This window comes from Dendrobates tinctorius, unplaced genomic scaffold (assembly GCF_039654945.1).
Source record: "Dendrobates tinctorius isolate UK_male_01 unplaced genomic scaffold, ASM3965494v1 ptg000206l, whole genome shotgun sequence".
Lineage (NCBI taxonomy): Eukaryota > Metazoa > Chordata > Amphibia > Anura > Dendrobatidae > Dendrobates > Dendrobates tinctorius.
In genome coordinates this window covers 2,887,808-2,900,899 of record NW_027361873.1, presented here as the reverse complement: position 1 = coordinate 2,900,899, position 13,092 = coordinate 2,887,808, and the positions used below count along the sequence as shown (strand labels likewise).

At 41.5% G+C, this 13,092-nt stretch overlaps 1 protein-coding gene across 5 annotated transcripts in view; it reads left to right on the top strand.

Annotated features, from left to right (window-relative positions):
- Positions 1-11,819, top strand: part of EWSR1 (EWS RNA binding protein 1) — a 71,651-nt gene extending 59,832 nt beyond the window's left edge. For 2 of the 5 annotated variants that reach the window (XM_073554096.1, XM_073554098.1), the window contains exons 9-17: positions 788-825; positions 1,468-1,500; positions 1,618-1,736; positions 7,219-7,348; positions 8,854-8,976; positions 9,086-9,221; positions 9,320-9,417; positions 10,845-11,088; positions 11,213-11,819. In XM_073554096.1, coding sequence (XP_073410197.1) covers positions 788-825; positions 1,468-1,500; positions 1,618-1,736; positions 7,219-7,348; positions 8,854-8,976; positions 9,086-9,221; positions 9,320-9,417; positions 10,845-11,088; positions 11,213-11,252 — 961 coding nt within the window. In that variant the 3' untranslated portion in view covers positions 11,253-11,819. Of the gene's footprint in view, positions 1-787; positions 826-1,467; positions 1,501-1,617; positions 1,737-7,218; positions 7,349-8,853; positions 8,977-9,085; positions 9,222-9,319; positions 9,418-10,844; positions 11,089-11,212 lie in introns of those variants that run through there. The other 3 variants (XM_073554097.1, XM_073554100.1, XM_073554099.1) reach the window with 3 other exon arrangements.
- Positions 11,820-13,092: the final 1,273 nt, after the last annotated feature.

The following is a 13,092-nucleotide window of genomic DNA, read 5'->3' as shown; positions in this document are numbered from 1 at the left end:
GAGCGTTGTATACACTTCAGTTCTTAAAAGTACCCACTCAGCCGGCAGCATAATGAAAAGTGGGACTCGATGTCTAAATGGAGAGAATATCTAATTTTATCAGACCACTAGTTTAATCAGAATACTATGTAAATATCCTAGAATGTAAATCTTGTAGAGTAGTTATATGGGCCAAGGTTTAATGCAATTATGTACATTTCCATTGTAGATCTGTAACACTTAATTGTAAAGGTTTGAAGGGCAGAAATTTTTATCAACTTTACTGCTTTATAATAAAGCTGGAGCTACTAGTATTAAAGGTGCAATGCTAATCATTGGTTGTAGGTGTACCTTAAAGGTGTTCTTCGGGTACTGCCGATCTGACTTCTAAATCTCAGAATAAAATGTGACACATGTAGGGAGTCTTATGTAGTGTTCACCATGCCCCTGCTGCATGATATGGTTGGGACAACAGGCATGGGTCCTCTTCAAATCAACTTTAATGACAGTGCTCAGCGATAAAGATTTATATTTATGGAGTATTATGGTGGTTTCTGTGTCTAAGCATTGCACGCTTAATACAGTCATTAAGGTTTTAAAAGTGCAGTGTTTAGAAGTGTATAAACTTACAAGAAGGACTTTTAAAACAATACGACATACTTAGAAGATTAGTGCTGCGCTGAGATGATTTGTACGGACATGTTAAGCCACTGCCGGCTCTGTACCCTTGAACCCCCTGCGAGGCCCAGAATGCTTTATGGCTCTTTAAAGGGAAAAGGCCTTCATTTCTTCACCTTTATTCTCCCAGCAGCGGTGGAGAGCGAGCTGGCTTCAGTAAGCCTGGTGGTAAGTTTTTGAGTATTACAAATGGGTAGTGTAACACAGAACAATGTCCCTTCCCTTTTTTTTTTTTATAATATTGATTATATTTAAAAAAAAAAAAAAAAAATTTTAGCTACATTTTTTTTCTTTGGTCACATTAAAACCATGGTGTAAAGTCTCATGTACAAAAGGTTCTGGCCGGCATTACTGAGGGGTATACATGGTTTATGTGGTTAGACCACAAGAAGCTAACACAAATGGATACAAAATTGTGTGTAACATGGGGAAAGTGAAAAGGACTGCACAACATTCGGTGTGAAATCTGCACACACACTTGGGCACACAAACTTTTTCCAACTCTTGGTTTTAAGTGTTAAGAATCCATGTTGACACGTAAATGCTTGCCCTTTTACTGCCAACTTACTCCTTTAGCAGTAGGTTGTGGTAATTGTGCAGTATTCATATGGTTTCAAGGGTTTAATCCCTATAAATTCTGAGGTATTCAAGAACCAGTCCTCCAGAGATGGTTCTTATATTGGCCCCTATTTGTGTGCCCTTGAAGCCCCTTTCTTACATTGGTATGATTTAGCTTTGATGTTAATGTTTGTGTAGCATAGGTTGCATTTTCTAGTTAACTGATTTTCTCTTTGTGCTTTCATCTGCCAGGCCTTCTGGATGACGGCCCTGAACTTGATTTCAGTAAGTACCTTTTGAAGAAAAAATATACTACACAGTACGCTGCTCGTAACCCTAAGTAGCTGAGAAAAACATGTGAATTTCAAGTGAAATATTTTTTATTTTTATTTTTTTATTTAGTGCCCCCTATGGAACCTGAAGAGGAACCTGAGAACAACACAATCTTTTTACAGGGCTTGAGCGATGATGTGACTGTTGAAGACTTAGTAGACTTTTTCAAAGACTGTGGCGATGTGAAGGTGAGGAGTGCCTTTTATGTATATTTTCTGTTCTACACAGCCAAGTGCATTCCACCAAATGATTATTCTGATGTGCTAAGCAAGGCACCACATCTGTATTCTGAAGGTTTTTATGTTTTTTAGATCTAGAAACGCAGGTAGGTAAGGACAGTACCTTTCAGGGCTCATATACAGCATTATAGAATGCTTTGTATCTGGCCTGCAACAAAAGAGAAACACCACCTTTTATTATACTTGCCTGCGTTCCAGTCCGATTTGCGTCACTGTCTTGGTCCAATGCCATGCTGTGCCTTGCTTGGTGTACATGATGCGTCCTACGTCATCCACACAGTATACCCAGCATCCATCGTACGTTTGTGCAGGCGTACGTTTTTTGCCCTCACCAGTGCAGAGCAAAGTGCTACCGTTCGCATGCGCCAGGGCTCTTTGACATTTCCTGGCGCATACGAACTGCAGTACTTCACTCTGCCCTCAGCAGGCAAGAGAAGTGCTTGTGTGCAGGAGCGCGATGCTGGAAACGTGTGGATGACGTAGAATGTGTCTTTCACACGAAGCACAGAAGGAGAGAACAGCATCGAAAGAAGGGAGCCAGACCAAGATAGTGACTCCCATTGGACCTGACCACTGTGCAGGTGAGTATAATTAAGTTTTTCTCTTGCTGCAGGTTGGGGGCAGAAAAACAGTATATTGGTATCCTGTATATGAGGGCTGAAAGGTGGTGGTTTTCTCGTATGAGGAAAACCAGGTAACTGGTTCCCTTTAATGAACATCGGCAGCAAACATTGCCAAACACATTCAGATCAGGCTTGTTGAGCTGATATATTAAAATGAAAGGGTTTTATAGAATAGTGCCTTGTATAAATGCTGCTCATCAGATTGTAAAGCTAACTTTTGTTCAGGCTATTTTGGCATCACTGTTTTCTGGGGAAAGAAATGTACAGGTCTCTTTTGTCAGTCTTTGCTCCTGTTGGCACAATGTCTAAAAATCAGCTGTCAAATGTAGAGGACTGCTCACAGAAAATCATTATGGGTTGTTTTTTTTTTTTTTTTTTTTTTTTTGTAGGGGATGACCTTTTTTCAAATTACAAGAAAGTAGACTCCTGTAGGCATTGGCACTGAATATCTTATAAGGCTGCTCACATCATGTCTAGCATGTCTTATCAATCCTGGCATTATGTAGACAAACCATGAGAATTGCTTTGTGGAGTGGGGAAAAAAAATACATGTTACTCAGAAACCTGATTTTAAATATGGATTTTCTTGTTGATAGCATTGCCAGTCTGGGGCTTGAAACTAGATGAAGGTGTTGGTTTCATCTGGTGGGCGTTGTCCTCTCTTCAGACATTAGACAACTCATTTCTGATGACCAATTTGCTTTAATAGTTAAAATTTAAAGATCTCTCTGCAATATCTGCCTAGCCTAGGGTCTATATACAGTACCTACAGAACAAGTGGTCTGCAAAAAAATTTTAATATAATTTTTATATGGCCCCATTGATTCCATGGTGCTGTACATGAGAAAGTGTTGCATACAAATTACAGGTGTCACTTACCGTAAACAAACTACAATAACAGACTGATACAGAGGGAAGAGGACCCTGCCCTTGCAGGCTTACATTCTACAGGATGGTGGGGAAGGAGACAGTAGGTTGGGGGGGTTGCAGCAGCTCTGGTGTTGGTGAGACTGTAGCTCTGGTAGTGGTGAGGAGCCAGCGGGGTCATTGCAGGCCTGTAAGCTTTCTTGAAGGGGTGGGTTTTTAGGTTCCGTTTGAAGGATCTGAATGTGGTTGATAGTCGGACGTGTTGGGGCACAGAATTCCAGAGTATGGGGGATATTCGGGGGAAGTCTTGCAGGCGATTAGGTGAAGAGCGCATATGTGTGGAGGAGAGAAGAAGGTCTTGGGAGGACCGGAGATTACGTGAGGGAAGATATTGGGAGATTAGTTCAGAGACCTATGGAGGAGACAGGTTATTGATGGCTTTGTAGGTCAGTATTAGTAATTTGAACTGGATACGTTGAGGGGAATGGGAGCCAGTGAAGAGATTTGCAGAGGGGGAGTAGCGAGGGGAGAGAGATGAATTAGCCGGGCGGCAGCGAGGAGAGAGATGAACTAGTCAGGCGGCAGAGTTAAGGATGGACTGGAGAGGTGCAAGAGTGTTAGCAGGGATGCCAAAGAAAAGGATGTTGCAGTAGTCGAGGTGGGAGATGAGGGCATGCACAAGCATTTTAATTGAGGAAAGAACGGATTCTGGAGATATTTTTGAGGCGACAGGATATGTAAAGAGCTAGGATGTGTAGTTTGAAGGACAGGGCAGAGTCAAGGGTTACTCCGAGGCAGCTGACTTCCGGTACAGGGGAAAGCGTGATGTCATTTATTGTGATAGATCAGGTAAGTGAGATGGAGGAAAGAGGAGTTCAGATTTGTCCACATTGAGTTTGAGGAAGTGAGAGGAGGAGGATATGGCTGGTAGACACTCCGGGATTCTGGACCGCAGAGAGGTGATGTCTGGGCCAGAGAGGTATATGTGAGTGTCATTATCATAAAGGTGGTATCCATAGGACTTCAAGTTGTCCCAGTCCAAATGTATAGATTGAGAAGTGTAGGGGTTCTAGAAGAGAGCCTTGGGGGACTCCCAACAGAGAGTGGGTGGGATGAGGAGGTAGTTTGGGAGTGGGAGACACAATGTGTGGTTGGAAAGGTATGAGGAGGTCCAGGATAGGGTGAGGTCTTTTTGATGCCAAAGGGGGAGAGAATCTGTTGTAGGAGGCAGTCAACTGTGTCGAAAGCAGAGTACAGGTCTAGATCGAGGAGTATAGAGAAGTGTCCGTTAACTTTGGCTGTAAGTAGGTCATTAGTAATTTTGATGGGTTGTGAGTAAAAATTGCCTAAACATTGTGTCTAGGGAATCCTTGAAAATAATAAATGGTACATAGATGATGCTTGACGTCTTGTCATATTTTTGTTTGTTTAAAGAAAAAAATAAATGATGCTAAAAATGTCACTGAAGGTCTGTTTTGGGTTGTTTTTTTTGACGCGTGGAATTGCATCAAATCCACAGTGTAGTGCACAACCAATGTTAGTCAATGATAAATTAACAACTGCTGTGCACATGCTGTGGGAAAATCCACGCAGAATTGTAGCCCTTTTTTTTTCCGCAGCATGTCAATTTTTTTGGTGGATCCGCAGCAGCGTTTTTTAGTCTGGCACATATATTCTCTCTCCTCTTTCACAGACCGAAACCATTCCCTGTACCACCTAACAAATCCGCACAGCAAAAATGCATTAAAATCCACAAGTGTTTTGCCCTGTGTTTTCTGCCAAGAGATGCAGATTGTGCAGAAAATTCCGCAGGCTAAACTGCAACATGTGCACATACCCTTAAAGTAATTAGTTTGAGTCATTGTGTGCATTTTTGTGTTGCAAGTACCCTCTGTCCACTCGATACACTTCACAATTGAAATTATAACACACAGAAAAAGACATGGAATATTTAAATTGCAGGATTGATGCACATTGGTGGTATGGAAATGATTAAAAAAAATGGGAACAGAACATCTCTATTTTATTCAGCCTAGAATATGAGCACCACATGCAGAAATGTATGCATTTTCAAGCCTTTGCATGCTATCTTTGAGGTTAGTAGTTGTCTGAGGAAGGAGAAGTCCCAATGACATCCTGTGCCTGCTCGATGAGAGTCCAGATCAGAGATGCGGCAGGCCATGGTAACATGGTTCCTAGGACGTTTTGGAGAAATGGCTGTACCACTGGTTCAACAATTGATCCATTCTGTACTGCAAGTGAAATTGGACCTGAAGCCTAATAAGGTGTCAGTGTCTAGACAAACCACCAGAAGATTTGCATGCCAATGGATTACAAGACACAGGTCCAGATACCGGTGTTCCATTGACATCACAACATCACTTTCAGGTTATCGTGATGCAGCACAAAACTGGAATGGTGGACTATCCTTTTCAGTTGCAAGTACCAGTTTTATCTTGGACAGAATTATAACCAGAGTTTGATCTGAAGATAATGTGTAGTGCCATGAAAAGGCATTCACGCGGGAACATCACACCAGTCCTACTTCTGGGGTTATGGTGTGGCTATAATGCACAGTTGCCTGACCCCTGTAGTCTTCATCCCAGGAACACAAACAGCTTAATGTAACATTAGAGAGCGGCTGTACCACTGGTGGTACTACCAAATCAAAGTCCCAGGAGCGTTTTTCAAACAAGACAACTCCAGGCTGCCAGTTCGTGGTATTGTGAGCTGCCTGCAAGGCCTAAACAGGCTACCATGCCATGCAGCATCAATGGACTTGTCTCCTATCAAGCACTGTTGGAATTTCACTGATCAGCAATCGCAAAGGAAGCTGCCAGCAGTGGATCTTGATGATTTGCGTGCTCAAGTGCATTTATTGTAGCTACATATGCCTCAGACCACATTATAGGCCAATGGGAGCGTGTGTGTGTCCATGAAGGTGGTAACATATTCACTGATTGCTGCCTTGTCCTGGTTTAATTGGCATTGTGCTTTGTTTTAGCACTAAGTGACTGCATTTGTGACCTGCCAAACAGTGGTTACTGTGCAGAGCAGAGATTGCTTTTTGAATTTTCTCAATGCAAGTCTGAGACTTCAGACAAGTCTAGAGTCTCAATTTTATTCTCAGACTTGCATTGAGAGAGTAATCACTGTTTCACACAGCAATCTGGAAGTTACTGATACAGTCACATGGTGCTGGGATACCAGACAGGTGAGGATGTTGCTTCCTTCATAATGCGTACCACTGTGGTGCCCAGCAAAGGGGCAAATAATAAAAATCACTGGAGTGAGGCTTTTATGACCTCAGTTAGCATGAAAAGGCATAAGTGCATCTGTTTCTGCATGTGGCGCTCATACTCAATGCTGAATCGAATGGTTTTGAAAATTTTCCTTTATTTAATCATTTTGTATGCTACCATGTATATCCATCCTGTGATTTTCTTAATTCCACTACTTTTTTCCTTTGTTGCAATTTCATTCTTGAGTATGGTTAAAATGCGGGCTACGTGGCAACAAGTGCTGCTCTACATGAAGATCTCCATTTTGGATTGCACTGTCACATGACTGCCAATAGTGTGACATGCAGTGTCAACACTACAAAATTTAAACCGGTTGGATTTTTGTTTGCAAGATGCATGTAACTTTGCCCAATTGGCTTAAGATTTACTCACGTAAAAATTGTATGTGACGTCTGTCATTACAACTGTGCTGAGGATTTCCACGGAATAAACTGACTTGGTGTTGTAGATTTGCAATGTGCAGCAGATTTTACCTGTTGTAATATGAAGGGTAAAATGTGTACTTTAACTTGCTATACACAGCGTTATTTACGCAAGTCTTTCGCTGGGGGTGATGAACAGTGGAAAATGCTCTTTGGGAATGTACTTTTCTAGTTACATTTCTGTGGTTGTTTATAATCATCATATTTCCTTTTATAGATTAACAAAAGAACTGGACAGCCTCTAGTGAACATATTTACGGACAAGGAGACTGGTAAACCAAAGGGTGATGGAACAGTTTCGTTTGAGGATCCACCTTCTGCAAAGACTGCCGTGGAGATGTTTGATGGTTTGTATCTACAGTCTTGACCTACAAAGGTTGATTCGTAATTTTTTATTCATGAAAGTGTAGATTGAATTCTTTCAAAAGTACTTAATGTTTATAGCATACTGTGGCAAGGGTAATGGTCCTATGACTGTTTGCAGTTTCATGGTGCCCACTCTGGGGTGTTTTGGCGCACATGCCAGACTGCGTCAAAGGGGGTTGGGGTAAGGGGATTCCCATGGTTTGACTAGCGTAAGCGTCCCAGAGATTGTACTGTAATTCATCAAGCGTACTAGATGGAGGCCCGATGCTATCGCTTCGGGAGGGCGGTAATGTCACGATGGGGGCAGGCTTTGTAGCTTTGAGAATCCCCCCAACCCCCCCCATGTGCTCATCCACCTCTCCACTCTTTCCCCATGTGCTGACTTTTCCCGTCTGTGCTTTCTTCTTTGACCTGTCTACCCCATGTGCTATATCCCCCTTGTCTGCTGTTTCGCATCTGCCGCCGGAATCAGCCGAATGATTCACTACGCCTGCACGGAATTCGCGCAGACGCAGTAAATCAGGCCACCGCCATCTTTGTTCAGACAGATGGCAGCTGTCACATTAAAACTACGCATGTGCTCCTCCTGTACAAAGATGGTGACGGTCAGTGAATCTTTCGGCTGATCCCGGCAGCGGCGTGTTCGCAACGGTGTTCCGCTGGTGGTGTCTCGCAAGAGGCTGTGTACGGCATATACAGTGTGTTTGGTACGTACGGCATATACAGTGTGTGGTGTGTGTGACAGTGTTCCAAATGCAAATCCTCGCTGCATGCGCTGGGGGGATGCACAAATTTGCAGTCAGTGATTGCAGACATCGATTTGCACTAGACAACCCTTTTAAATGTATGATATTCAGAAGCCGATTTGGAACTTTGGCAAAAGTTGAGCAGCTTTTGGCTTGTCCAGTGGAAGTCTATGCATGTCTGTTTTTAATTTTATGCCCTCATTTCCAAGATTACCTGCTGTCTTCTAGTAGACTGCAGTTAAGGTTTTTCGGCTATGAAAACCACTAGCAGTAGGTCTAAGCTACTTGATAGCCAGCATAGGTAAAACTACAACAGTCAAGCCCTTCAGCTGTAATGTTTCCTGTGCTCACTACTAAGTTGCCCTTCTTGGAGCTGCTTGTGTTTTAATGGTCAGCAATGGCTGTAGGATGAATAGGACCAGGGATATTAGAGGAATAAAATGTTTTCATGTCTCAGAGTAAAAATTTTAGCTTTGCCTGTTGTGTTTTTTTTTTTTTTTGTTTCTTTTTTATTCTACCCTTCTACTGTACAGGCTGCAAACTTGAAAAAAGTCAAAATGGTATGTGTGATTGAATACATTGAGATGGAAACTGCCTGAGGTCTTGGTTTTTGGGGGGTTGGGTGAAATATATGCATAAATGGCCTAAATGAATTCTTGATATTGTTTGTTAACCAACATGCATTCTGCTCATTAAAGCTTGTGTGTTTTTAAATGTTTTGTTTTTTTTTTTTTTTAAAGGAAAAGAATTTCAGGGGAACAAATTGAAAGTGTCCTTGGCCCGCAAGAAGTCTCTTCTTGGTAACATGCGAGGCGGGTTGCTGCCTCGTGATGGTCGCGGTCATCCCCCACTCCTTAGAGGTGGTAAGTGTTATGTTTATTTGCAAGTGTCTTTTCTGTTTTGATTTAACACTCAAGTGAACCATTAGACTTTTTATTGCTTTTAGAGATTAATCGACAGTTTAACTTTCAGGTCCTATGGGGCGTATGGGTGGCAGAGGTGGTGAACGTGGTGGATTCATGCCCAGAGGGCCAAGGGCACCAAGAGGTAGCCCAGTTAGTGGCCCCAATGTACAGCACAGAGCTGGAGACTGGCAGTGTCCTAACCCGTAAGTCTTTATAGTGAAGAAAATAAACCTGGTCTCTAAAATGGTGATACCAGGCCTTTTCTTCATTTATTTAAACTCCATTTTGTTTTCTTTTTTAGGGAGTGTGGAAATCAAAATTTTGCTTGGCGGACTGAGTGTAACCAGTGCAAGGCACCCAAACCTGAAGGCTTCATTCCTCCTCCATTCCCACCACCAGGTAATCTGAATTGTTTGCGGTTATTAAAATGCTTTTACACCCAGCATTGGACAGAAACATTTTCCTACCACTTTTGATCCACTGATGAATGTTTTCCTGTCTGTTTCCTCCTGTCGTGCATACTTCTTAAAATTGCCTAAAGAGAAAATGCAGAAATGTAAAAAAAAAATTTATATTTTCTTTATAAAGTGTTTTTCAAACCTAATCCTGGGAGATTTTTTGACTAAAACATGTTAGTGATGCATCACAAACACCACACTGGGGCCAGTTTAATGGCTAAAAATGAGGTGACTGTTCCTTTTAATCTTATCCAATATTGACTACTATTGCAGTTAAAGGGTTGACTGCCCCTGCTTTAAAAAAAAAAAGTTATGCTCTCCTTATTTACTGGTGCAGTTCAAGGGATGTGAGGACAGTGGCTGTTTAACTGCTGCGCTCATGTGACACATCGCAGCAACCATAGCGCGCTCATTGCTGCAATGCTGCCAGTATGGGAAAAGATTATAAGCTGTTTTTATTTTCAACTAGGCCATGTTTATTTTAAGGGATTGTTCAAGAAGTGGATAGTCCCTTGTAAAATAAATATATAATGAAATCTGAGTTTCTATAAGCTCAGCCATGTCCCGGTCCTTATTGTTGAACGACTGACTATGGAGTCCAACCACCCCATACACATTGAATTCAACTACCCAATCCAGGCGATAAGCTGTCACCAGAGATGTTTGCAAGTGGCTTTCTTTACCATTGAAAACACATGAATGCTCAGTCAAATATTTGCGTGAGGGTGGTGAGTTTGGAGAGAGGTGCCTGGATGAATGCTCAGTCTAAAGCTGGCTATATACGTGAGAACTGTTGGCAGACAGCGAACTTTTCTGACTTCCACTATACACATGTTCTCTTGTTATTTTTGCCTCACTTTCACATCAGAACTTTAAACCCTCTGTCGTCTGCAGGGTTAGTATCTGATTTGTCTATCTCCAGGATTGTGTAGAAAATGCCATGAATAGGGAGGGCAACTACATTTCTTGGTTAATGTAAACCTATATTCCTAAATTTAGTGGGCATTATTGTCAAATCTCACCAGCTATGGTGTGCTATGTTTAGGCATGTATTCAGCAGTGCTCTTCAAATACTGACTGAACAAAGTTACCTGTAAAACCAATGACTTTAGTGGTGAGGCTGAGATGGAAATACCTGTCTGCACGTGGCGGGTAGATTTACAGAAGCAAAAGATCGTGCTGTGCTACTTCCTCTGTAACTCCTGTCCGTTACGCCGGCCACTGCATGTAGACAGGTCTTCCCATCTGGACTTTAAGGCTAAGATACAAACTACGACTCCAGCATTATGCGCTGGGTAGTTTTTTTTTTTTTTTTTTTTTTTTTTTGTAAATTTCTTTATCCATTTCCATTTTTCTCCCATTTTTCAGGTGGTGAACGAGGTAGAGGAGGACCAGGAATGAGGGGAGGCAGAGGATTAATGGATCGTGGTGGGCCTGGGATGTTTAGAGGTGGTCGTGGAGGAGATAGAGGCTTTAGAGGCCGTGGAATGGATAGAGGCTTTGGTGGTGGAAGGAGAGGTGGCCCACCTGGACCTCCAGGACCTCTTTTGGAACCTATGGGAGGAAGAGGCGGTGGTAGACGTGGTGGTGGTGGTCCAGGCAAGTTGGACAAGTAAGTTGAGAAGAAAAAAAACTGTAGTGGATTCATTTGTGTATTAAAGAAATAACTTTTTTTTTTCTTGTGTTTTTTTTTTTTTTTGTTTTTTTTCCCCCCCCCCCTCCCTCGTTTCTACTAGGAGTGATCACCGCCAGGAGCGCAGGGAAAGACCTTACTAGCAGTTTAAAGCCTCCTTTACTACCAGATTTATTTTTTAAGCCAGAAATGTTTTAAATTTATAATTCCATATTTATAATGCTAGCATGGAGTCCTTCCATTGTTACATTATGACTATACTTTGTCTGTAGTATTCACAATTTGTGGAGATATTAAAATGGAAGTTTAATGGTAGTACCAATGTTTCTTTTATTTTATAATTTTCCTTGCACCTCATAATTCCAGGCTTTGTCTGTAAAATATACTAAGTTTTACAGAAGTGGATTTGTCAGCATGTATAACTATGATGAAAATAAGGTTGAAGAGTGTGTGGTTATGACCATTTCTTGTGACAATATTATCTTTATTATTTGTCCGCTTGTTCCAGCATACATGGCCCATTTTTGTGGGCCACGATCGGGCTTGTTTTCCCTTTCAAGCATTTGAAGAGATCAGGGTTTTAGTATGATTGATACATGTTTTGCTTATTTCTGTTGCAAGAATTATTGGGGGAATGTTATGAATTTTATACTTTTTGGCTTGTACCGGTTGTTGACTCCACATTACAGTAATAAAACTCTGTAAACCAGTGTCTAATCTATGGTTTCTGGTCTTGTTGCATAAACCTTCAGGTATTTAAAAAAAAAAAAAAAAAGCGTGGAAAATCCACACATCATAATAGAACAAAATGTTTGCCAATATAAACAAAACTTAGTATAGTTTTCTATAGTGTCATTTTCTCTTTTCATAGTCTTAAAGAATGGGTATAAATATCCCCAGGCGTTTGGTTCTGATTATCAGCCATGATTAACTAAAATAAGCTTAATCCTTTTAGAGGATTTCTGGAATGCTCATTGAACACAGGGCAGAATTAAGAGATCATTTAAGAAATGTCAATACATCAACCTACTTCGCTTTTGAAGATTTTGACTCTGTTGTTCGCTTCATAAAACCAAAATGGATTCCAGTGGATACAAAATGTACAAGTTTTTATTCTTTCCTCACCGACTTTTAATGGGCTTATGGTCCCCTGTACATCTGCTACTGTTCTGAGTGCAGAGCTTGTTCCTATAAGAACTTGGATCAATATCACAGTTGTAATTCTCTTTAAAACTGTAATGCAAAATAGGGATTTTTGTGTACTCACCGTAAAATCCTTTTCTCCGAGCCAATCATTGGGGGACACAGACAGTGGGTGTTATGCTACTGGCTACTAGGAGGACACTAAGTAAACCAGAAAAAGTTAATGACGTGATCAATAGGGAGGGAATATAAGGGTGCCGTCATTTCTCATGAAAAAACACATTACCAGGTATGTAATACCCGTGTTTTTCCATTCTACATGACGGCACCACGAGAGAGTTAGAGATTTGTATTCTCTTTAGAGAGGAATCACTGTAGCTATTGCTACACCAAAGGGCAGAGTCCTGTATGGAAAGTGATGCCACTGAGACCTTATCTGGACCGCCACTCTGAGATATTTGCGGTCTTGTTGCCGGACATGATAGTAAGCATCCTTGAGGTCCAGGACTGCCATGTAGCACCGAGGAAAGAGGAGCTTCACCGCTAACCTTATCGTTTCCATCTTGAATGATGGGACTATCAGATATTTGTTGAGGCCTTTTAAATTTATTATTGTCCTCCAGGAATTGTCTGGCTTTTTTATGAGAAATAGGGGGGAGTAAAAACTTATTTTCTGGAATTTCTTCCAGGACATGTTTCTCTAGAAGTGATAATACTTCCCCATCCAGACTTTCTTGTTTTTCTTGAGATGACTGCACTTGAGTCCGCATGTATCTTCATGGCGGCCAGTGGTGGACTCAATTCCAGACCCGACCCTACAATTTGTCGGATTCAGGTGCT